The sequence below is a fragment of the Meleagris gallopavo genome, chromosome 7 (genome assembly GCF_905368555.1).
Source record: "Meleagris gallopavo chromosome 7, MGAL_WU_HG_1.1, whole genome shotgun sequence".
NCBI classification, from domain to species: domain Eukaryota; kingdom Metazoa; phylum Chordata; class Aves; order Galliformes; family Phasianidae; genus Meleagris; species Meleagris gallopavo.
Genome location: NC_139410.1, coordinates 19,449,302 through 19,474,992, shown reverse-complemented (window position 1 = coordinate 19,474,992; position 25,691 = coordinate 19,449,302). Strand labels below are relative to the sequence as shown.

The 25,691-nt window shown below is 39.1% G+C and overlaps 1 protein-coding gene and 1 long non-coding RNA gene across 4 annotated transcripts in view; one reads left to right on the top strand and one right to left on the bottom strand.

The window, feature by feature from the left end:
* Positions 1-4,954, bottom strand: part of COBLL1 (cordon-bleu WH2 repeat protein like 1) — a 77,845-nt gene extending 72,891 nt beyond the window's left edge. For 2 of the 3 annotated variants that reach the window (XM_085227532.1, XM_085227534.1), the window contains exon 1: positions 4,618-4,954. In XM_085227532.1, the coding sequence (XP_085083658.1) occupies positions 4,618-4,661 (44 nt within the window). In that variant the 5' untranslated portion in view covers positions 4,662-4,954. Of the gene's footprint in view, positions 1-4,158; positions 4,446-4,617 lie in introns of those variants that run through there. The other variant, XM_085227535.1, reaches the window with a different exon arrangement.
* Positions 4,955-7,724: 2,770 nt separating this feature from the next.
* LOC146543986 (uncharacterized) lies at positions 7,725-22,536 on the top strand. Its single transcript, XR_014884461.1, has 3 exons — positions 7,725-7,828; positions 7,966-8,107; positions 21,805-22,536. It is a non-coding gene; the product is annotated as an uncharacterized LOC146543986 (long non-coding RNA).
* The last annotated feature ends 3,155 nt before the right edge of the window (positions 22,537-25,691 follow it).

The window sequence follows — 25,691 nt, the reverse complement described above, 5'->3', positions numbered from 1 at the left end:
CACAAAGCTACAACAGCAGCAGCTGGAAACAACAGCAGCCATGCTGTAACACTGAGAAAACTTCCACTACAGTCAAAAAACAGAAGCCTAAATAGGCTTCCTGAAAGGAGGCCTATTTAGATGTTACTAGATTAGAGCAGAAACCATTTGTTTGCAAGTCTGAAACATTCCTAGTGAGTTAATTTACCTGTCAGATGACGGGATGACTATAAATGGCTCCCTCTGGGATCTAAGTTTTTGGATCCTTACAATGGGTCCTTTTCTTCCTCCACCCAACACAGATGCTACTACTCAAAATAAAAAGTGATCTTCAGGTTTACAGGAACACTGTAGTCTCTTATAAAGTTAACAAAAGCATCCAGTAACAATAGAAAAGAAGAACTTCACATAAGATAACATTGAAACAAACCCACATTCTAGTCCAAAACACCTTTTTTCTCACACGTCTCTGAACTAATAACTACCTCTCCCTTTTCAGGAGATAGCATCATGCTGGACAAAGCTTAGAAATAGTTGCTGATTTCTCTTTTGTATACTACCCTCCCACACATATTTTCACTCTAGCATCCACATTCCTTAGCCCCCTAATGTTTCCTTGATCTCATTCCCACAGCAACACACTCCAGCAGGGAATGTAACTGCTCCATACTCAGCTATGACTTCAGACTCAACGTTTGAATATCCAACCCAACCACTAAATACAACAACATTCAATTCAAAGCACCACTGTGTCACGCAGCTATTTGATGTTGCCTTGGGTAAGGCAGACACATTAAAATGAACAACAAAATCACCCTGAGAAGTGTTCCATATACATTCCAAGTTCAGATGGCAAACAACACCCTGGAACAGGAACATTCAAGTGGCTCCTGACTGGGATCCACCCACAAAGCGGTTAATTCCTTTCTTTAAATACTCAGTAAGTGCTATGGGCACAAGTTCCCAAAGTTCCTTCCATTTTGCTATTTTTTTAATTAGTTCTTCTTCATCGGATCATGGGAATGAGAAAAAATGAGCTATTTATCTTGAACTCCTGAGTGTAAGAGATAGAGTACATTTAAGATCGGATGGCCCACTGCACCCAGGCCAACCTACTCTGATTCTAGAGAGTGCTACTGAAAGCACAGAGGTATTGAGTTTATCCATGAGTTTCTATACATGATAAAGCAGTAAGTAACATCATTAGCAACAGCCAATTCATTGGAAGTAGAAAATGCAGTTTCAGGCCTAACCCACACTTCACCAAACAGGACACTTGTGTTCTCCACTTTACCCTCCAATCTGCTGCTGTGGTGTGGCAGCTGACCACCTGCCCAGCCATCACCACTGCCCTTTCACACCAAAGAGGATCTGCATTTGTACTGCAACTAATCTGTGGCCAGGCTGGGAACTGGCTCAGATGACAAGTTGAAAGAGAGGGAGAGAGCTCAAACCAGCACTTTAAGCTTGATGCCAGACATTTTTCAACACTGAACCACAGCTGATGTCTCTGGAGATCTGTAATCTGATTGAAATTATTTGATAAAAAGAACTCAACGGTTGTATTGAGGCAAAGGCACACAACAGATAAGTTAAATTTCTTGTTCTTTCTGTAAACACCCACATCTATTTCTCAAAGGCCGCTCTAATCAAGTGAAAATATTACTGTCTTGCTCCTCTTATTAACTTCAGTATATTCACCAGGCTGAGCTGCCACGGAGCGGAGCGTAACAACACCAGACGAGGTTCCTGAAGCACCCAGGCACTGCCCCATTCTGCACTGACCCCACTGCCTTCAGCCCTGGGGAAAAGCTGTAGCTCTAGCTGTGTGCTCATGAGACATGGAAATAAAGATACAAAGTTTTTTTATTGCTTTGCTAAGGCAGAACAGAAGCTGCTTTCTGAAAGTAAACATAGGTATGATTAAAGGGAACAAATTAAATCATAAAATTATCATAAACCGATTAGAACTGAATTAAAAGGCATACCTCAACGTCATTCTGATATATGAAAGAAAATAAATCTTTAATTTACTGAAATTCAAATTTGCTCCAGTAGTTTAACAGCATATTTATTGGCAATACTTCATCATGCCTTTGTCAAGTAGTGAAATCCCCTTGTTAACGTAAAAATTTATTTACATCAGAGCTTCAGCACTGCTCTTGTAATAGTAGGAAAATTGTGGTCAAGATGCTGGATACCACCCACAGTCAATTTTTTTTTTTTTTTTTTTTTTTTTTTTTTTTTTTTTAAGTACTAAGACACACATTTTCCTATCATCCCGTAGCGCAGTGACAACACAAAGCTAATTCAGCTCTGAACAGGAGCACTCTGTGTCACTGGCCTGGCAGAAGCACGCTGCCAGGAGTGCTCCCCAGATGCAAGGCAAGATGGATGAGCTATAAAACTATTAAAAGTATGTCCAGCCAAGCTTCTTTTACCAGAAGAAACTATGTGGCATGTCCAGCCAGTTACTGGGCATCTCTATTCACCGTATTTAAAAAAAAAATTAAAAAAAAACCAAACAAACCATACTACAAACCTTTACTGATTTATCTTGGTTATATTTTGAGAACAATACAGGCACATATCTCTGCTTTTTTTCCTCCATATTCAAGTAAACACATCCTCACGAACTTTTTAAAATTAATTTTACTCATTAAGAGAGCATAAAATCAAAAGAATTGTTCTCTAAAGCTCATCCCAGCAGAATAAGGAAATTCCATACAGAAGAGTCACAACATAACACGGACAAAGTTATACAGAAATTGCAAGGCTAACTAAATAGTAACACATGAAAACTCACAACACTGCGTAGCCATATCTTCCCCCTCCCCCAGCAGTATGCATGAGCCCTACCAAGCAGTGCAGTTACCACAGATTACACCTCCTAGCTTCAAAGGGGGTTTTAAGAACACATTTGCTGGTAACAGATTCCAGCTGTATTTTACCAACATTCCCCACCTGGTCAGGCAAGATAGGAGGAGTCACAACACCATACCACAGAGTTCAGTAATGTGCTTGAACAATATTGCCATTTCAAAAACACAATGTTCCCTCTAATCTCACCCAGCAAAGAGGACTACAGCACTGCTGACTGCTCTAACATAAGTCTGTGGATCCTCGTCAGTAACTGGGAGGGAGCTGCTGGTACACACAGATTTTCTTTTCCCAAATCCAGCATTTGGATGAGCAAAGGAGACCATCTTCTGGAAATAATTAAGACTGGCAAGGTGGAACTCTTGTTGTAACAAGTAGGAAACGATAAGTCGATTTTCCAAGCCCTAAATTACATGGGAACAGCTGATAAAAGGTCTGAAAACATACCTGCAGGGCTAACGAAAACAAGCATTGCTGTTAGCTACAAAACTGAGACATGAAGGCTGATGGGTGCCTGAAGCCACATGAAGGGAATATACAAACCCTCCTGACTCAAGGAGGCTGAGCAGCAGCGCAGCACAGCACAGCCAGCAGCACTAGGGCAGACCACAGGTCTGCTGGTGGGATCTGCTGGTGTGGCCTTCACTTGTTTTTGTGTTCCAGCCCCAAGGAGAACAGAGGACCTTGAAGGCACATTGGTTTAGTGCCTTCCTAACCCATTATCATGCTCCATCCCCGCACATTCAGTTTTTTCAACTGAACCCATGTATCGAAGTCTTAGAAATGCAATAATTATCTGTACTGTAACTATACCTTCTACATTGCCTGGAGCTGTCAGCTTACTTCTGCGTGGCCATGCATTAACGTGGGACTGCCACAAGGACCAAGCTGAAGAAGCACCTTATTAGCTCTCCACGTTCGCTCCACCATCCATCATTCACACTGATTTGATCACTGCTTCAAGCACCACCACCAACTCTGAGAATTTATCGTGCACCCGATTAGCCAACTTCTGCATCTAACATGAAAGCTCCCAGAAAGCCTCGGCTAAAACGCAAACGCCCTGAAGCCAGCCGCAGGGCGCCTGCCAGCCCTGCCACGGGCTGAGCGCCCTCCATCGCACACCCGAGCCCTCCTGCCGCCCTGTCCCCACCTCACTGCACGGAGAGATATAAAGCATCTCTTGAGAGTTCCATCTTCTGGCGGGCTGTAAGCGATTGATCGCCCTGGGATATGGCTGGCGTCGGCAACCAAGTACGCCTGCCCCTGCTTCTCCTCGTACACACGCTGTGCGTTTACCTCTAAGACTCCCAGCGCGGGCAGTTACCGGAGCGCTACGCCGTGCTCCGTTCTCCCACACCACCACGGCTTCTGCACAGACAGCGGCAGTTACAGAAGGAGCCGTCCCGAGGAGCCGCTCCCCGCACCGCAATGCCGCCCGGCAGGTGTTCCGCGGACGACGGGCACGCCCTGGGCGAGGCGTAAGGGCTCGCGGCGCCCTCGGCCCCTCTGCCCGCAGCCCGTTCCCGGCTCAGACGGCGCCCGCGTGCCGTCGAGGAACGGAGGACCGCGCGCCATGCCCCCCTTCCCGCCCCGCCGGCAGCCGTTTAACGGTCGCCGCTCCATCTGCCGGCTCCACAGGGCGCCGCCGCCCTAGCGCGTGGAAGGAGCCCGCGCCGCTGGGACCCGCACCGCGCGCCCTACGCGCTCCCCTCGTGCCCCTCCTTCCCCCCGCTCCGCGCGATGTGCCGCGCTTACCCGGAGGGCGGCGGGACGGCCGCCTGCGAAGAACGGCCAGCCATGCCTGTGGCGGGGACCCGCCTCACCTGCGCGGGATGGGCTGCGGAAAGCGGCCCGGCTCCGCCTCGCCCCCGAGCGCGGGCATCGGGCTATGTGTGCCGGGACGGCCGCTCGCCAAACCACACCTCGAGCGGAGAAACGGGGAATGAAAACGGGGAAAAAAAAAAAAAAAAAAAAAAAACACGCACACAAAAAAAAAAAAAAACAACTTGGCGGCGAGAAACTTGAAACGCGGAACCGCCGCCCGCGCAGACACAGAGGCTCCCTGTTCTCGGCCCGGCTCCTCCCTCCGCAGCCCGCCTCCACCCACCGGCTGTAGCCCGACGTCCGCCCGGTGCGAGACGCTCTCTCTCGGCCACGGCCGTCAGGGCCCGCGGGGGCAGGGCCGCCCCTCTCGGCTGGAATTTTCCTCTCTCCCCGAGCAAACCGTCCCGGCCGCCGCCTCGGTCTCAGCCCTTCCCCATTCCTGCCAGCAGGGCGCGGGGTGAAACGTCTCCAGGTGCGGACAGCGGCGGCAGCCTGGCTGCGAGTACCGCCAGCTGTGCCGGTGCCACACCGGGTGAGCGGGAGGTGCTGGCACAGAAAACACGCAGCTCTTCTGCCCGGTAATATTTCGGCCACTGCTAAGCACAAGTAGAAAAACAGCTAGTAACAAAGTGTTTATATATTTATTTTTCTCTCTGGAGGAAGAATTAGTGTGGCATTGAGGTATAACTGCCCTTTTTCTCAGTAGTTCTAAGGTTAAATATATTGGGGAAAACTACTGTAGTAGCCCCTTCTATGTGAATACTGTGCATGATCTGTGCATTGTTTAGTATGATAGTCATCCCTTTCTATTCTGCCCTGTTGAGGCCATATCTGGAGTACTCTGTCCAGAACTGGACTCCTCAGTTCAAGAAAAATGGGGAACTGCTGCAGAGAGTCCAGCAGCAGGCCACGAAGATGATAAGAGGCCTCGGGCATCTTCTGTATGAGGAAAGACTGAGAGATCTGGGACCATTCACCTTGGAGAAGACTGAGGGGATCTTATCAACATTTACAAGTATCTCATGGGAGGGAGTCAAGTGGATGGAGCCAGGCTCTTTTCAATGGTGCACAGCAACAGAACAAGGGGCAAGTTCCATAAAACACGCAAAAAAATAGTCACTTTACTGTGTCTATTACAGAGCACTGGAACAGGCTGCTCAGACCTGTTGTGAAGTCTCCTTCACTAGAGATATTCAAAACCTGCCCAGACACTTTTCTGCCCAACCTACTGTAGCGAATCTGCTTTAGCGGGGGGGTTGAACTCAATGATCTCTGGAGGTCCTTTCCAAGACCCATGATTGCATGATTCCACAGTTCTATGATAGTAACAAAGTCTGTCTTCTTCCTCTCTGCCCTTCTCACTTGCACTATACTTCATCAATAAAGATTTTTTTTTGCTATTGCTTTCTGTTTCTTCAATGAGATTAAATAACCCTGAAGCTTTGACAAACTCGAGAGGTTGATCACAGCCTGAATAACCACATGCCATTATCAGGCACGCCCCATGAGCCTGCCTCAGTTTCAAAACCCAAAAAAAGTACCGATGACTCAAGGTGGATTTTCCACAGTTTTCAGAGTTCAACAAACTGATCAGAAGAATCTAAAGAACAATCTCAGTGAAGACCTTACATGCACCTCTGATCCTTTTTGTCTTTTGACAGTCCACTCTTTTCTCAAACTGTTCAGCCACTTTCTAGATTAGGATGAAGGCTGAAAAGTAATCCCTCTGGATGTTGACAGTTCCTGCAGTAAGGGTGGGTAACTTTTCATTATTCAGAGCATAGCCTTAAAGCATTAAGTTAGTTTATGATTCTAATCAGGTACTTTTGGGGCAAAATGTTTAAGTGATCCCTTCTTCTAGATGCTCAAACTTTCATATCGCAAACGTGTGAGATGACTCAACACTATCATGCAGCTATTTGAACTGAAGACCATCATATCTGATTATACATTAGTTAAAATATTTATGTAAGTTGGTGTAATGTTGTTACCTCTTCTAGTACACTTTACTGGACCATCAACTGATAAGAAACTGCTTTACCATTCTCTTTAACATTTCATTTGAAAACAACTATATACTATACAGCCCATTTCTATGGGTAAGAACTAATCCAGAATAAAGATTGTAATTAATTGAATAGCTCACGTGGGCTAATAATAGACACTCAACAAAACCAGGGAGAAAAGAGACTGTCAATATAAGGGAAATAAAGTAAAAATAAATAACATTGCTACCAACTGAGATTTTCAATGAAGAGTGGGGATTTATCTAAAAAAGCAGTTCTGTCAGTAATGTTAATCTCATTTCAGGGGAGAGGTTATGCTTATCTTCTTACACTAGCACTTCTCTTGTTCAAACCTCAGTTGTCAACTAAGCATGCCTGAAATGCTGATTACTAGGAACACCACGGGCACTAAACTCAAGCACACACAGGCTGTGTTCTGCAGTAACAGCTTTATGGTGACTAGACTTAAAACAGTCGCTTTTCTGAGACACTGGAGATAATATTTGTCCCAGGGATTTTGAAAACCAAAATCTGGACTGATGTAGCATGTTTTTTGCTTGTGTTTTTAACAATAGAAAATCAGTTCTGTGTGTTTCTAAAGATGTTGATGAGCCAAACTCTATTTCTATTTTTCTGTTTCTATAATATTCACAAGTTAGTCCTGAACTAAAAAAAAAAAAAACATTGCTCACACAAAGCAAATGTAACTCTCTTACACAATAAACAGAAGACTGCAACAAAGGATACCAAACAAGTGGGCTATTAATGCACTATACGTCTCCCCAGTTGAATATGTAAAAGGAAAAAAATATTTGAAGAAAAATTTGGTGGCTTTTTCAACCCAATCAGAGAAGAGAACATTGTAGGGGTTAACAATGTGGCAGGTTATTAATTGCACAGTTGCAATAATGTCCTCCTTTGTCTATGGGTTGAGGTAGAACAGACATTTAGCTGGAAGCATTAACCCACATGGCAAGCCGCCAATCACTGTGCTCAATGCATGTACTTGGTGCCACCATATACTTCAACACAAATGTTTGCAGAGTAGTACCCATTTCTGATTACTGTTAGCATAACCTTCAACTAGTGAGAACGGTTCTTTCCAATGGCTATTTGAAGGAGAACTTCTACCACAGGTAAGGACATGGAGTTCCAGGAAACTACTAAGTATGGGTTTTTCATAATAGATAAATTATTGAAAACAAAGTCCTGCCTGTTATGAAAAAGCAGTAATATCCCATGGCATTTCTGTAACAGCTGGTGGTTGTCCTAGGTGTCTTCGGGTAAACCACCACACCTCCATCCACACGGTGGCTGCTATTCCCTGTTCAAGAGGTTGCCAGAAATGGAGAATACAAATATTTCGGGATGAAAGATGCTACAGAAACGTAATATACTATGTAATTTTCAGACAGGTATGTTTATTATTGCTTATGGCAAAAGTTACTGAAAGTGCTAAATAGACCACAGGAGCCATACAAGGTTTTCCCTGCTGTAAAGGTCTGTTTTAATTTATTCATAATAGCAGCATATTACTGGCATTGTGTGGTTGAAGGATAAAATTGAATGTACACTTACTGCAGTTCTGTAGATAGAAAACTACACTGTATCATGCAGTCGTCATTTTGCATAATATTGTGCAATATAGGTGTGGAATAAACTACGGAATTGAAGTGTTTTCCTTGTGAAACTAATTTTATTATGCATAATTAAATAAGTTAGAAAGCTGGGCTGTTTTATTCTGCTGTTATTCCAGACATGATAAAATCATTTTTTTCCAGTAGAGTATAACAATAAACCAGAAAATTATTCTACAATTCCTGCTTTTGTTTAAATGAAACCAAATCTGCATGTAATTCTCTTTTTACAGAACAGGCAGTCAGTTTGCCTTGCATCCTGTTGAACAGTTGCCTTTTCTGTGTTTGCATTCCAGCATGTGGGTGAGGTTTTAGGGAGCATGCACACACATGCATATTGCCACTGAACGTACTGCTGTAGGCACAGGGACAGGTTTTTGTGCCCACCTTCATTATGGAATACTATACGTATCTAATCTATAAATATACAACAGTATAACAAACATTTTGGTAACAACTTTTTTTTCTAAGGAGTTTTCTAAGGAGAAAGCATTTCTAAATAATAATTTCTTACTATCATGAAGAAGTTAAAACCATTGCATTTATTTCTCATATTAAATAACCTCAGTGCAATTTGCCAAAATCCCAGCTAGCTAACAGCACAATTGGGAATAGCGCAATTTTGTATTCCAACTAGATGTATTCTCTATTTTCATGAGATAATCTTAAAAAAAATGGATTATAATAATTAACAGCATCTGTCTGGGTATATCTTATGTTTTTAAGTATATGAAAAATTGATTTTAAAATGAACAAGCTTAATATTTGCATCAAAGACTCACCAAGTAAGTCACTGACATACATTTGATAAAGACATCCTATGTAATATGCTGATGGATTTCTGTTCAGTTTAAGGTGTGACTACTGATTTAATTTTATTATTTTAAGTGCAGTAGGGCATGTAAAGGATTTAACTCGACAAGATTACACAGGTAGTATAATTTAGTCTTTGTTTTTAATATTATATTTCAGTAATTTATATTTGCAGTATCTATGCTGGCCATCTACGCAAAAATAGATTTCAACCTCAAAAGGAAACAGTTCACTTTATTCTAAATGCAGTTGCCTGTGTATGTTGGCCTGACAGATGAAGTTGTCTAACACTTAGATAACAAAAAAGCACCCCACATACTATCAGGTAAGTCATTTCGGCTCTTTATAGTGAGTTATAATAGTAAACTCAGGATCAGATCCAAGAAATTTTCTTCTTTCTTCAATACACTCCAAAATATATTTTGCTCCTGTAAGCGTACATTACAACCATTTACTTTCTTAGAGGTGCATTGCCCTGTTGAGGCATATTTAAGATTAACACAATATACTACGGTGATTGCTACCATTATGGTTTCACTCTGCTACTATTTTATTTTTGCTTCTGGATCATCAGAGTGAATATTCTACCACATTACATGTCATGATTACTAAGTTATTTTGCTGTTGAACTATATTTCTGAGAATTAAATAAGCATTTATGAAGGAGTGCACAACTTCTTCCCTACGCTGTTCTGAATCCCAAATTGCTCACACAATGGCAGCTCTTCCTGTTCTGAGCAAAGAGAGAGATCTCAACTGTGCAAATGTACCCACACCAGCATCTCTATGTGGGCAAACAGTGTAAGAGTTTTGAGCTAGTGAACACTGTAATAATCTATTACTTGAAATTTCATTAAAGACTTATTTTTAGTTAACCGCATGGAACAAAACAAGTGGCCCTGCTATCCACACATGGCACTTCTGTCTGCCCAGGCTGCAGCCCTGCAGAGGCAGTGGTCACTATATGCCACATTTTCCCTATTCACATGGCTTTCTGTTCATAGCTCTTTAACATCATTGTGCTATGGGGTTAGTGGAAAAGCATTTAATTAATATATTTAATAAATGTATTTAAAAATAAATTTAAAAATAATTTAAATTTAAAAATAAATTTTTTAAGCATTAAATAAGAATTAGTGAGGTGGAATAAATTCGTCCTCAAGAAACACAAGAAAGTTTCAAATGATGTATTTAGTGATTTGAGATATAGAATCACATATACCCTGAAGTACCCTGCTGCAATGTTAGTTACTCTTTAAAAGACCTTTATTTAATGCTTTCAAATAATGTTAACCAGCATAGTTGCAATGAAGGACAAATAAGAGTGAATTAAAGTGCTAGTCTTACCTTGAGTTCAGAAGAAACTACAAATTTACTAAATTATATTCGTCATAAATTTACAGTATGGATTTTCATATATAACTAAAAAAGTAAATTGTGCAAAAATCCTCAACAGTGAAGTCTGCAAAATCTAAACAATACAAAATATTTAACAAGAAAAGTGTTTTTGGAAAAAAAATACATTAAAAGATCAAATGATTTGTAACGTATTAGCTTACCTCTTAATATACCACAAAATAACACTATAAGTAACATCTTTTTCTATGGGAAAAGTTCACTTAAATTCAAGAGATTTGGGAAATTTTTCAACAGAGATGCAGTAAAACATATGTAGCATTAATAAGCTATGAGTAGTGAAATTATCTTAGGCCCTCAAAGCTATATTGCTGTGTTTGCACTGTATCATGGAAGCAACATACTAGGACAAAAGTAGTATGCTGCCCAAATCTCTCTCTCAGAGCTCTAGGTAGGTCAGTTAGAGGTAATTCTGGGTAATTCTACAGACCTCATGCCTTTTGGAGGCACTGCATACATTTTTGCTAGAATCCAGTGCTCTACATTTTGATGCCTTTGAAGCAACTTTGAAGGAGTTAAAAAGCCAACTCACTGAGATGTTATGAAAGGTGTGTTATGACTGGACAAAGTAATAAATGGGGAGGAGAGAAAGAAGAGACGCTCCCTCCTTGGAACACAAACAGGAGAAGTCATGCTGCTGTGTGCACTGTGCTTACTCAAATACATGCTAGGAATCTGCTGCTGGAACAGACCCCAGCAGAACTCCAAGAGGAAACCTATTTTAATGTCTTTTAAAACAAGATGGCACTGGGATTCTCAGCACAGACAAAACTAAGATAACTCCAGCCATCTATGCACATACATTGAATTCTAGAGACCTGGAGAACTCTGTTCGCTGAAAATAATGCTAACCCCTCCTTCAGATGGTCACAGTTTCAAGTACACCTTGCTCACTAAGTTCTACTGAAGTCAAACTGTAGACATACATACCACTGTCGATAATTCCCATAAAAGTATGTCACCTGACATGCTGATCAGAAGAAACAGGAACAAACACAGATAGAGCTGCAGGCTGCTCAATCACGGTTGAATTTGGCTTAATGTCTCATATTTGCCTCAAAGGGGGAATCGAAACATTGGTTTCGAAATTCCTCGAGGTCTTCAGCTGACTATTACTGATCTGTGTTGAGAATTAGTATAAATAATTTCAAGTCATTTCAGTTTCCCTGCTTTGACATTCTTTCGTTTCTACAGACTACCAATGCCTTCCTACAGAATTACTTAATTAGTGAGCATCTGCCAGTAGTCCATGCAGCCTGAGCAGACATGTCAGGGACAGACTGAATCTAGTAGTCCCTGATGAGATTCATACAGCTAACTACTCATGTTCAGAGCCAGGTTTCCTGGAAAATATCAAAGCTAAATTCTTTATCTCTACCGCCATCTTAGCAGTAGCAAAGGGACAGAATAGCTCACAGATAGCACAAGTATCTTTTCTGGCATGTATGTGCCAGTATTCATAGCAAGTAAGTACCATAAAGATGCTTGTTACACAGCAAAGGGTCTCACGTATAAGTCAATGGCGATGTAGACTAAAAGAGCTATCTTAATCTTTGTGTAAATTGCAGTGGTTAAGAAATGCACAGAACATCTACTAGAACCAGTTTTCCTAATTTTTAATTGAGGTATTATGTCCATATATTAGGGAAAGCATTCTTCTGGCATCAAACTTTCTGTTAGTTCATTCTTCCCTCCTTCCAAAATTTCTATACTAATGTCACTACTTATTATTCACTAAGTATGGTATAACTTTGACAGATTTGTTCATATCTTGAGAGAAAAGAGAAAAAAAGACTAAAAAATGTTTGGTTGTGTACTGTGGCATAAAACCAAATCTAATAAGGCAGAGAATTCTAACACGCTAATTACAGTGTTTCCTTATAGCAGCTTATATTGCTTTTTACTGTACATTAACATCAATTAATTCACCCTAGTCAAGTACTGTGTATTAATCAGAAACAAACACTGCATGAAATTATCCACATTTTCATTAAAAATAAAGTAAAACTTTTAAGAGGGAACAAGCAAGGCTAGAGCTTGAGACGTTGCACAACAAACCAACAGAAATGCTCTTAGCTCAACCTGACTTGAGTATTACACTAGATTTAGAAGACTGTGCAATGTTTTCTGCATAGCAGTACAACTGCTACAACAATTAAAAAATCTGAAGATTCAGCTTTTAAAAAGCTAGCTCATTTAAGATATAATTATTTTTAACCTTTTCCTTTAGAATAAAGAAACATTAAAAAACACAGCTGTATAGCGCAAAAAGAACGTGTCAGCCTTGTTCTATGTAGCTCCAGTGCCACAGGTTTCTGTCAGGAGATGTACAATCTCCATTGCCATTACACACTGGAGCCTCAGGCCACTAGCTGCCTATAAGAGCATTATAGCTATTTCTGTCCTTGTGGAATGGAGCCAAAGCTTCTCCCAGGAATAAAGGATATAAAATGAAGAGTGATGTTTTTATCTTCATTATTTTTTCCTGGAGAAGGCCAAGCTGGTGGAAGGCAAATCCATCAAGAGTTGACAAACACCAAGCGCCACCTCTGGCTCAGAAAGTTCCTGAACTACAGATTGCAACACGGTTGAACATTTGTGAAAGTTACACGTGCTTTACTTTATCTATAGTTCTCTCTCAATGTCCACTTTCGGCCATTCTTAGAGACAGGATACCAAGCTAGGTAGGACCTTTGGTCTGACCTAGAAAGTTAAGTCCTTAAATTCTGAGGTTCATTTAGATATTTGAATGTCTGACTTTAAAAGAGAAATGCCTAATTTTTAATAAAAGTGAAGGTGTATTATAGACGTCTGTGGTTTCTTTGAAACTACTGTAATTATTACTTCAAGATTTTGCCATCAGTCTTATTTTTTTCATTGTAGTGCACCACACCTCTCATTCATTAGGCACCCAGCGAGCTGGCAAAGGCAGTTTGGCAGCTCTAGAAGGTAAATTATAGCTTTGCTGAATGTCTTGCTTGAATGTTGACGTCAGAAGCACTATGGAAAGTGGTCATGCAGAATGGCTTTGCTAACATCCTAAGGCCGATGCATGTGAAAGTGATGGTGTAAGGACAGGAGATATTTTATTTCTTCCAGCAGCCCAGTAAATGCTTATTCACCAGGCTGGACCTTACAAGTCAGCTCATTATAGTTAGATCCAAGTTCTTTGGCTTCATTCCAGGCTAAGATTCACAAAGATAAACACGTATATGCTAATTAAAAGCATGAGAGTTTATTTAGGCCAAACAGTTAAAGAAAAAAGACAGAATCAGAGTTGAGCCGCCCAGATGCAGGAGCAAGCAAGGGGGGAAAAAAAGAGTCACCCTAAATTTTTGCACATTTTTGATTTTGCTACTTGTGAAAATACATTTGAGAAGCTGCAATCTCTGTTCAACATGGTATCAATTTGGGTTAAGTCCCACAACAATTTTTCAAGTGAGCTAACTCTTGACTTTGCAGACAGAGCTCTGCTGCATAACCTATTTTAAGAAATTCAAGGTGCACGTCAGAAAATCCTTGGCTGAAGGTCAGAAAATTTTCGAAAAGTTTAAAGTGAATGAAAAAGTACAGGGAGATAAAGCTGCGTGACAGCTCAGGAGATAATTTCCTTTGCAGGAATCTGTTTTAAAAAGTAGATCGTGATTATCAGCATTAAGAAGAAACATTATATTTTTCAGTATAAGATCAAAAGACTAAAGACGAGAAAAAGAGAATCAAGGGGTAGAAGAGTCCAGCAAGACTAGACCACATGTCTAGTTGTGTCTCAGTGTACTGGACTTTTTATGACAAGAAAAAATAATGGTCTTGTGCAAGTTGCACTGGTCTAAAGATTAACCTTGCATTGTGAGGATTTAAATCCTAAGTCACTCAATTTTGTCCAGATCTGCTTGACTATTAAGCTAGATGTACAGCTACATGTCATAATTTCTATCAAACTTTTTTTTTTAAAACTTTCTCAAGCCATCTTTTTTCAAATCAGAAATCACTGATAAAAAAATATGCAGAATGCATGAAGTTCAGTATGAATTTTGCAACTATTTCATTCTTAGTCAAGAGTCTGAGAGATTAAACTAAATACTAGTACTCCTCAAAGTGCAGACGCCCATGTCTTTGATTAATTAATTAATTAACTAAATCAAGAAATTGGTTTATTACTTTCTGTGTGAAGAGAACAGAAGCAGAGTGAAGCAGCTCCACCAAGCAGCTACCATTCTGATATAAACCTGAAAGGTCACGAATCTGAATTAGATCTTTTGAACTGAAACAGCAGAAACTAAATTTCTAATCACCTAAACCCACCACTCACCATTAATGAGTTGAAATTACAGAATGCAAAATTATTTTTGTCCATGTTTTTCAATAACGTTTCAGTCCTTCATTATGAAAATTATATTTGTGGCTCAAAAAGAAACAGTAGTTTAAAGATTTAAATGGCCAATAGTTAACCTGAATAACATATCTACTCAGCTTATATGATGCGTATGAATTTCAGATGAGACTAACCCATATGCTCTGTGGAGTACAAAACAAACAATAAAAGTGAATGTGATGTATTGTAAGAGTCAATCTCAAAAACTTGTCTATTTCTCCAGTAAAACTTTACATAATTTACAGAAGATGAAGTAGTGTTTCTTAAATCCTTCTGTACAACAGTTTACTCAGTGTTTATCCAGTAAATCTGCCATTCCAGAGCTCTCTCTAGGTTGCATCAGAGAATATCAAGCACTGCAAAATGCCATAGGAGACAGCAATCTGATTAGAACTGTAGCATTTCATTTGCAAACAGCCCACTTCAGTTACAGGTTAACATAAATCATTTTTAGAAGGAGAAAATTCATGGTTGGTAAAAGCAATGTACGAATAAAAAGCATGCTGGCAACTACAGGAAAACTTTAGGAGCTGACTGTAGTATATGTTTCAGATTTTGCATATAGCTTATCATTTTTACATGAGAAGTCTCATAAAGACCAAATACACATTCCAGAAATCATTGATTACCTTCCCCCATGAAACAAACAAACAAACAAAAAAAAACAAAGAACAACCACCATACAGTGATCTGATTCATTTTTAAGTGCCAGCTCAACATCCGTTAAGTCTGGCCGCAATGTAACATAGTAAGCATAATAAACAATACGGGACCTACTAGAATTTAAACTTTTTTTTTTTTTTTTTAATGACTGGGAATAAAGGAAGGGGGCCATAATGCCTTTTCCCACTTGTTAGAAATTTCATTCTTGTCTGCTTCAGGATCTACCTCATAGCAGGCCCTGCATGAATAATGCTCCTGTTTAATCTGCAGTACACGAAACAAAAAAAGAGGAATAACATGATGGTTAGAATCCCCTGCCAAATCTAAAACAAACAACAAGTTCCAACACCTCCAACCCTCTCTATCTCTACCCAGAGGCATACAAAAGTCAGGTAACTATTGCAACTTAATCTCTGTAGCAACATCTGATCTCTCAGACCTACCTTTATTCTTTGCATTCCCATGCTTAGATACATGTATGCAACATTTTAAGTCTAATTACAGGAATGTGGCAGAGCCCACTGTAAGGCAGGGGGATGTGACAGAATGACATCTGTTGACCAGCAAGAAAAACTTCACTGAATTCCCTGCACCTGGCAGTCATTGTAACGCCATTAACTATTCAAATTGTTAAGGCTCAAACTCTCTTACTGGAAGTGTGAATAAGGAGAAAGGCCCCTGTATTTAAAATATGATGGAGAGCAGCAAGTCTTAGCACACCATCTGCAGTGACTGCACTCAAATATTTATTATGCACAGTTCCACTAAGGAATAATCAATAAGCTTTGCCAGAGAGCTGATGAGAGTTCAGAGGAGAAAGCTGTGTGTCAAGCAGCCTGTGACAGTATAAAGAGACTACAGAAATATATGCATCCAAGGGGGAGAGCTGTCAGGCACTTAAAAGTTAGCATCCAGTCACTCTTAGTTTCATGAATTTGTGCTGGATTATTACATGAAAGAAAACTGAGCCTTTAGGAGAATAATTATTCAGAGAGCTATAACCCCACTTGCAGTCCTAGTGATAGCATGCTCTGCAATACAGGTGCAGCTGCTGCCATGGATGACCTCCCTGACAAGCACCTTATCCTCACCCTAGTGTTCTGGATTCTCAGTGATATACATCACAGTTACTTTGACTTAATGAATGGTGACTTCCTCAGAATACTATCTTCTGGCTTGTTATAAGAGTGAATGCCCAAGGGTAGATTGATTAGGATCAAAAAGAAGCAAAAAATTCTCTTTTCTGTTTCATAAGGCTCCAATTTCAACTATTCTTGACTGCTAATTTTCTAACAGTGATCTCCACCCCAGACAGCTCAAGATCAACAACTATCCTGCAGAAAGGATCTCAAGTGTTCTGTGATTCAGTTTGTCTCTGCAGACTAAAACTGCACTGCCACTGTTTGTTCAGCAGTTGCCATTGTGTGATACAATGGGCCTAGATTACCATTTATCAGACCTGTTCTTCCAGCTAGTCTACATTCCTCACCTTCTCCACTTCCAGGATGGGGAGATCCTTCCTCCCTGAGCCTCCAAAAGACACAGGCTCTCATTTCAAGGCAGCAACATTCTCTTTATAATTAATTTAAAAATGAAACAAATGCTTTGAAGAATATTTTGATTAATCATCTTGATATAATGACCTCTTTCCTCTAAAGCTTCATGATTCTGATAAAATAAACGTCTTCCTATGCTCTAGCTTGATTCATTAAGTCTTTTCCAAAATTTTCCTATTTGCAACCTCTGTTGCTCTCTGCACGCTCAATGCAAGCTCAGCAGAACAGCTTTATTTATTGAAAAGGAATTTAATAGCTTGGCACTGCGCATAAGCAACGATACTGTAAAAATATTACAATGCAAAACAAAAACAAAAACTTTCTAATTAAAATGAAAAGAAAGTTCAGTACACAAAATGGCTTTTTGATCAGAAAAATATCTGGCCATCTCTTACAACTCTTCTCACAAGCACATTTTTCAGACTTCATTATATACCCAGCTATAGGTTTTCAAAATCTTTACAGAAAGCAGGTGAGCTCAGTAAATTAAGAACAATCATAATGCTCAGTCATTCACCTTTAACTGAAATAACCATAAATAATGCCTTGAATTCACTGTCAACAGGAGAGGAATGATGTATTGAATAGTATGAATGCCCTCTACAGGTAGAACGAGAAACTAAAGTCCAGGATTTTAGTTTGTCTATTCATTAAGTAGGTACTAAAAATTAGTCCACATTGGTCCTTATCACACTGACATTATCTGAAAATTGTAAGTGATGCAGTGGAATCTGCCAATATTCTTGACAGTTCAAAACCTATCACAGACCTACCCCCATTTTAAGAGGCAGGCTTAAGGAGGCCTGTTCTGAGCCTCCTGCTGACTGTTCACCCTACATGGTCAGAAGTTTCAGAGTCTGACAGAATGATCTCTTACTGCCCACAGAAAAAACAGCAGTCAGCAACTACAGCCTGCATGAACTCTGTGACATTCAGCCCCACGAGCTTCTTCATAGCATATCCGTTCTGGTTTTCCATCTGGCCAAGCGTACTGGGGATGAGATCAACAAAAACATAAAGATATGCACTCAGTTTCAGGGAAGAATGATCTCATCCTACAGCCAAAGCTGAATGCAAATAAAGCTAATTGAAGACTTCTGCATTCAGAGCATGAAACAAGGCTCTAAGACAGTCTTTTCTGGAATAAGAGGGCTGACAGACACTAAATGAAATGTGGTAAATATCATATGCAACAGGAGTAACAAAGCAACAAAAGTACTGATAGTCAGTAAAAAGCAATCATAGCAACATAAAGAAAAAACTACAGCCTTACTTAATATTAATAGTCACCAATATCCTTATTTTCAAAGAAATATGACCAGAACATCCTGCACTGCGGTAGATGAACTCTAATGAATGGCCTTGAATTCAGACTACACATGCAGTTGCAGTTCTAACTTCATATGCAGTACAGAACGTAGCCACTGCTGCATTCACAAGCTCTGGCTGCATAGAGAGATGGCTTGTTTCCATTTTCCCTTAACTGCCATAGACGTTCAGGGTCTATATGCAGGCCACAGAATCAAAATACCATTACGACACTTGCCTGTTCACTAAAAACATGAACAAATGGCTTCATTTCTGTATTTGAGAAAGCAAAGAGACATGTTCTATATCTAGGAGCCAAAGCTGCCAGCAAAATAACAACTGAGAAACGGAAAACTTTGATCAGTTCTGAGTTCAAAGAGATGTCACAGCATACATAACTTCCAAACCAGATTATTGTGACACTGGCAGTTTCAGAAATAGCCTTCTTTTTCTGTTCATGCGTACAACACAAATGGAAATCAGCCAGTCAGTCTCCATATGGCTTTCGACCTGCCTACCATTCTCAGTCTATCAAAGCTCTTATGCCATATTTATAGTCCCTTAGAATCACAGTTTTGCATTAAATCCTAATATATTTCTGTACTTTATGCTTTTTGTCTGGGAAATCAGCAACTTCAGTGATGCATAACACAAAAACTACGAGACTTTTCTCATGGATGCTGCAGATATACCACCTTCTGAGGGCTACAGAGAAGTTACAAGAGCTGCAATGAGCAGAAAAAAAAAATTTTTTAAGCCCTATATTAATGCCATTTATTAATGCCCACCAAACATTTACAAAAACACAACAGTGGATATGAGCACAGTTAGACAATAGGTGGTACATTTCAGCAGTGACAATGATGTGAAAGATAAGCCATGTTCTAGACAGCTGTGCACAGCTGTCACACCACAAACTGGAGAGCATCTTGATCAAATCCACATGAATCAGTGGATTATAGTCAGGGAACTGTGTATGGAGCTCAATAGCAGCTTCAATGCTGATATATAATGGTGGCAACATAGAAATACAGCAAAGTTTGCACCACGTGGATCCCACAAATGCTTACACAAGAATAGAAAGAACACCGCATGCAAGTCTGTCAGCACCTGTGGAACCAATGAGGCTGAAGGTGACAGTTTCCTGGATCATATCATTACAAGAGATGAGATGCAGTGTCATCACTATAAGCCGGAGCCAAAACAACAGTCCAGAGAGTAGCAAAATGTGAATTCCTCGTTGAAGAAAAAAACTCAAGACATGACCTTCAGTGATAAAGTGTTATGTGTCTTTTGGGATAGGAAAGGGGTGATCCTGTTAGATTTCATGGAACATGGACCACCAGATCACAATGCTGACTAAGCTGAAGGCTAAAACTTCCAGAGTCAGGTCAAAGAAGAATACAGCTTTTCTTCTGCAAAACAATAACACTAGGCCCCTTATCAGTTTGAAGATCATGAAGCACAATGCCAATCTTTGCTGGACTATCCTACCATACCCACTGAGTGGTCCAGAGTTGCCTCCTTCCGACTTCCATCTGTTTGAACCAATGAAAGATTATGTGAGAAGCATATTCCTAGCAATGATGCCATCAGAGCAGCTGTGAAAGAGTAGGCCACCTCTGCTGGTGTAGAGGCTCTTGTACATTGCTGACAAAAATATACAGCTAACAGTGGTGACTACACTGAAAAATAGTGCTTTGTAGCTGATAATTTGCTCTATCAAGCAGTATTATTGTGCACTTTGCATCTGTTGTAGTTTCCATAGAAATAAATAGGAGGCACTACTTTCAGAGCAACTACGTACAATAGGCTTAGCAGCAGGAAACAAAGACCAATACTTGTTATATTTGCATTCTGTGTAAGTGTTCTATTTTGCAAGTGTTCCCTGTTTCTAAATTGCTATTTCTTGTTTCTAAGGAACGCTCTTGTGTGTGCTCAGAAATTGAGAGTTCTGCATTTGTCTCCACTGATACGCCATCTAAGCGCTGCACATACCCCTATCCTACCAAGGGCCAGGTTAATTCATCCTCCACAAAAAATGTCAGCACCAGTTTACCATTTGTCACATTTTTGATTCCAAATGAAATTTTTCTTCTTTCCAGTACAGCTACCTAAAGGCAGTTACTGCCAACTTTAAACATTTATGAAACAGCTTCATTAACATGCCAATACATTTAATTATGGAACTGACTATACTGCTTGGTTGGGGTTTACCAAAACACCCAAGCTAGGTTCATTTTCACACTCTGTTGCATAAACTGAAGTGAATATTTATCAAGGTGTCTGTGAGTGAAATATCCAAGACGACAGGGACTGTAAAGCTGACAGCTTTCAAAGTACCTGGGCATATCAGTCACAGCATCTAGAATACAGCATGTCAACAGGTTGTCACAGCCACAGACTGGGAGTTAACAGGATGGCAGAGCATGTTAAGTTTGCTTTGTTTGTGAATATGAAATTAACACTGAATTTTCTGTTTTGAAGAATGTCTTATAGTTGATGCATTGTGTACAAGCTTCTAAAGCTTTTAGATTTGTTTTAAGATTACTGATATCTTTGCAGCTTAATTTCAATCCAGAAATTTTTCTTATTTTCCTGAAATTCAAAGTCTACAGCATCAATCACTTCTTCAAATATCATTACAATTACTTTACAATCAACAAGGCTAATCTTAGTCTGATTATAAAATGGTGGAGTTCCAAGACAAAACTTCTAACACATGAACTGAGATTAACTAATTAAATCCAGTAATTATTGCTAGAAGCAAAAACAGTAAGAACTCAGAAAACTATTTTTGGGAAGTGGTGGATGCTCCTTATTCACATTCACATTTAATTAAGTTCTATAAAGAACAAAAAAGGAACAGAAAATAAATTGAAAATCACAACTCAGTTATACTGCAATTAATTTTTGAGCACCATCTGCTGGTCTCCTTCTAAAACAACTACTAGATTTCCCAACTGCCAGTAACTGCTAGATAAATACCTGACGTCTATTAACTTACCCTTTACTTTGTTACATTATTTATTAAAAGTTCCTATACATTACCAACATATTAGAGAAAATAATTCATGTAATAATTCAAAGAATTTATCTAGTAACGGAGAATTTCATATGAGATGTGCTGGAAAGTTTAAAATAGCTTATGTTGCCAATATACTTTGTAGGACTGTACGTTAACAGTGATGTTTTTAAAGTTGAAAAGTTTGTAAAGTAGAGTGAAAATTAAAGCAACTTGGACAGTTTTTTTTTTTTTTTTGTATGATGTACCATATGTCATCCCTACTACAACTCTCATCAGCAAGAACAGAAGAGGTATCAATGCCATCTTATATTTCTTGCAGATTCTCAGATACTGCTGGAAAGAGTTTTAGAGAAATCTACAAAGACAGAACCCTCAGCCTCAAATGTATCAATCAAGATTACTTCCTACTCACCCCATGCTCCCATCAATGAAAGGATATGGTACCACCTGCTTTCCTTATCTTTCTCCTAACTAATTCCAGAAGAAGGCAGGCCTAACATTTCTTTCAGGACATGATGACAGGGTCCAATGTTAGGAGCCTAGATAGTGACAGGGCTAAGCATTAGAAAATCTGTAGCCTTATTCTCTTCATCTCCCAAGAACACTAAATAAATATTTGTTTCATTTTGCTCTTCTAAAAATATTTTGCAAAATAAGAAACTGCACTCACATTCTGGTAAAGACACAAGTTTGAGTCATCCTTCAACGAGTCAAGTGAACCTTACCGCTTCCTTCCCACTCTTCTAACAAAAGAACTTCAATGCCATCCACACATAATGAATAAAATACTTGAAAAATATCAATTACTTTAAATAAAAATTAGTTCTACTACCACACTGGAGCTACAGTCTCCGAGGCATAGGCATAAAATGGTACTCTGTTAATACACTGAGCAGTTACCTAAATTTGTATTGAATTATTGAACTGTTACAGTCATTGATTGATTTCCATTTTAAAATTGCTTTGTCTACTGTTCAGAATATTGTAGTCAGGCAGGATATACTTTGTATAACTTTTAATGTGTGGCAAGAGACTTCTGTCAAAATAAAATCTGGATTCCTGCTCTGTCAACAAACACTTAAACATGTCTATTTTGTTCATATTGAAATGCTTACGTTGTCTGCATTTTTGTTAACCAAGTATGTTTAGGACTGAGACTTTGGAGCCCTATGGAGGCTCACAACAATTTAAGTCCAAATAAAAGGGCACATAGAACACTACCATTCAGGAATATTTCAGAATGGAATTCTGCTTAAAACTTCAAGAAGCACTAAGAAGTCATAGAGAACAAAAAAAAAAAAAGTTATTCATTAGGATCAAGATGGTTCTAAACAGCAAAAGGGCAATGAATTCTTAATACTTATCAGTCATGTGTGGGAATCCCAGGGGCACTGACACAGTTGTATTTAGAGTGACACTGATAGTACAGCTAGTCCAGAAGTAAAAATCTTGAAATAACATACAAAGAAATGTTTCTGCAATTCCTTTAATAATCCACTTAATTCACTGCAGCATCAAAAAGCAGCAGTTTAAAGGTTTGGTTTATACTTTTTTCTTTTTCCTAAAAGGGTAAGTATTCTACAAGGAAAATATGTAAACAAACAACTTTCTGTCTCTCACTTGTGAGGTTAACTGAATCCTTCAAACACCACAGTTTGCCTATTTGCCTGGTTATAACTAGTTCTCTCTTCATCTTTTCATGCCAATAACTTCCTGCTCTGAGGTTATCCTAATATTCCTCAGACTTGTATCAGTCATGCGATACTCTGTCTAGTGCCTACTGACATCCTGACATGTGGGATTTGCTTCATAATTCTATATTGGTATGATCATGAAACATTATACTTACTACAGGAAAGGACTAAAAGCTGCTACACAATTCCCTAAATCTAATCATAAGCAAAAATTACTTATAATACATTCTTATCTCAGCAATTTAAAATATAGTCCAGTGAAATATACTTTACATAGGTATAACACCGGTGTTATGTACTGGTGTTCCAAGAGCTCCCAGCTTATATCTAACTATAGCACAACAAGAACAATGTTGGGTTGGTTTTTTTTTTTTTTGGCTCTCATGTTGGAAGCATTAACCGCAATTGGGAGCATTTGCAAATTTTCAGTGAAGTTCCTTCCTCAGTTCCAGAAGGCTCTTCTTTGATGTCTTAACTGAAGTTTCAGGATGTTTAACTTGTTACATCCTGTTTTAGTTCCAAGATATAAAGCCTCCTGGAAAGCCCCAAAAAGTCTCAGTCTTTCAAGAAATAAAAATTTACAAGCAAATGTCTATACAAAGAAGAAATGCATCTTAATAAAATACGGTAGGAACACACTATACACAATTTATTACACAATATAGCATGGAACAAAACAAACAAAAAAATATTTCTAGCTAAGTCTTCTCTAATAAATGTACAGTTCTTTAATGTAGATTGAGTTTGGTGTATTAGAGGAAATTGTAATCATATCCATTAATGAAGTCTTGCATTTTAAGTGCTTATATCAATGTCTGTGTTCAGTAGAGGTTTAACAACAAAGGAGATGCCAACAAAGTCACGTTTTTTTGTACTGTCTGCTTTTCCCTGACATCTTAACCAGTTGTTGCAGTGAACTTCAAAGTAGTCAGAACTAGCTCAAATCCACTCCAAAAGCATGAATATTTACAGCAAGCAGACTTGCATTTTTATCACTGGTATTCTCAGACAGTTCCAACAATATCAGATATTTGTAGAAAGTAGATAGCAATATCAGTTCTTAATTTAAAATAACAAGCTTCCTGTGTAATTTTCCATATTTTGCACTTGCAAAAGGAATGAGGTAGGGTCTCTTGTCCAGTTTCACAGTGAGTAATTACTCTGAAGTATAATTGTATGGGTATTTGAGGCATACCAGAACCTAGTATTTATAAACAAACTCGAGCACAGATGTCCATGGAGTAGCCTCCATAACAATGAAAACAGATTGAGACCAAAGCATTTTACATAGTAGTAAGGTCAGAAGCCATCCCACTAAGGTCACTAGCTGAATTTAAATTATAATTACAATACAGCATTGAATGATGAACTAGAAAACTTTATTTCCTTCACTAGCCTGAATTCTGTTCTAAAAAAAAAAAAAAATCCGAACAAACATTGTAACAGAACAGAATTGAAGAACTGCTTCTTAAAATTAGAACTCCATGTAAGAAAACCAATACAAAAATACAAATCTTGTGCACTGTTTTTCTCCACAAGAGGAGATTTCTCCCTCCTTCCTGCTATGGTAATGTTGTCAGTGTCATGTTTGGTACACACAATACATTTGTTTATTCTGCCATTTTTGTGTCTTTTTTCCCTGCTAGTGTTAAGTGCTTATACCAGAGTCCTATTAAATCCTCACACTACATTTTCATTTGCTATTCTCAGAAATACTGAAGAGTTAAATCCTTTCCCTACCAGATCTAATTAATACATCTGTTCAGATATAAAAATTCATCAAATAACGTATAGGATAATGTCCATTTAACAAACCCATGCCATTTTGCCCTTCCATAGAAGAATTTGAAGAGGTTGGCAAATTCAGACTCTAGGGAGATCCTGGTGATATATGGAGTTTGCCCACCTACCAAACTAAAAATACTTCACAAATATCTTGAATTGAGAAGCATACTGCTCTAGAAAGTTAAAGAACTGTCTGGTAAGCTCCTACAGGATTGCCAATTTTACATCTGGTGTCAGGAAATGCCTTCTCAGCTGCAAAGAAGGAATTCAGTAGAAACAGCGAGTCATACTACCAGCTTTTGATATGAAAACCCTGCCAGTGAATGCTTATGAAACACTGCTGTTCTCCCTCAGCCTGGACTCCACAAAGTCTTACTGCAGAGTTTGAAACTGCTTCCAACACTCCTTCCTATTCAGTGAAAAAGTCTGTCCAGTAGGACAACATGGGCAGTAACATCTTCCATTCATTCTCAATGAGCTCCATTAAAGCTAGCAGCTTATAAATTGCTTAGTTGCTATTTGCTTTTAAAAAAAAGTTAAGTACATTCACTACTAGTTCTTTATTGTGGTTGTACTTTTTTTGGTGCTATGTTTCTTCTTTTTAGGTTAAATATTTTCTGCTGCATCAGGACTTCTATGCTGTAATACTTAGGAGTTTGGGTTTTAATTTTTTTTAATATATAGAAGTACATGCTTTATGCATTGCCTTTAATGATAGCTAGTTACA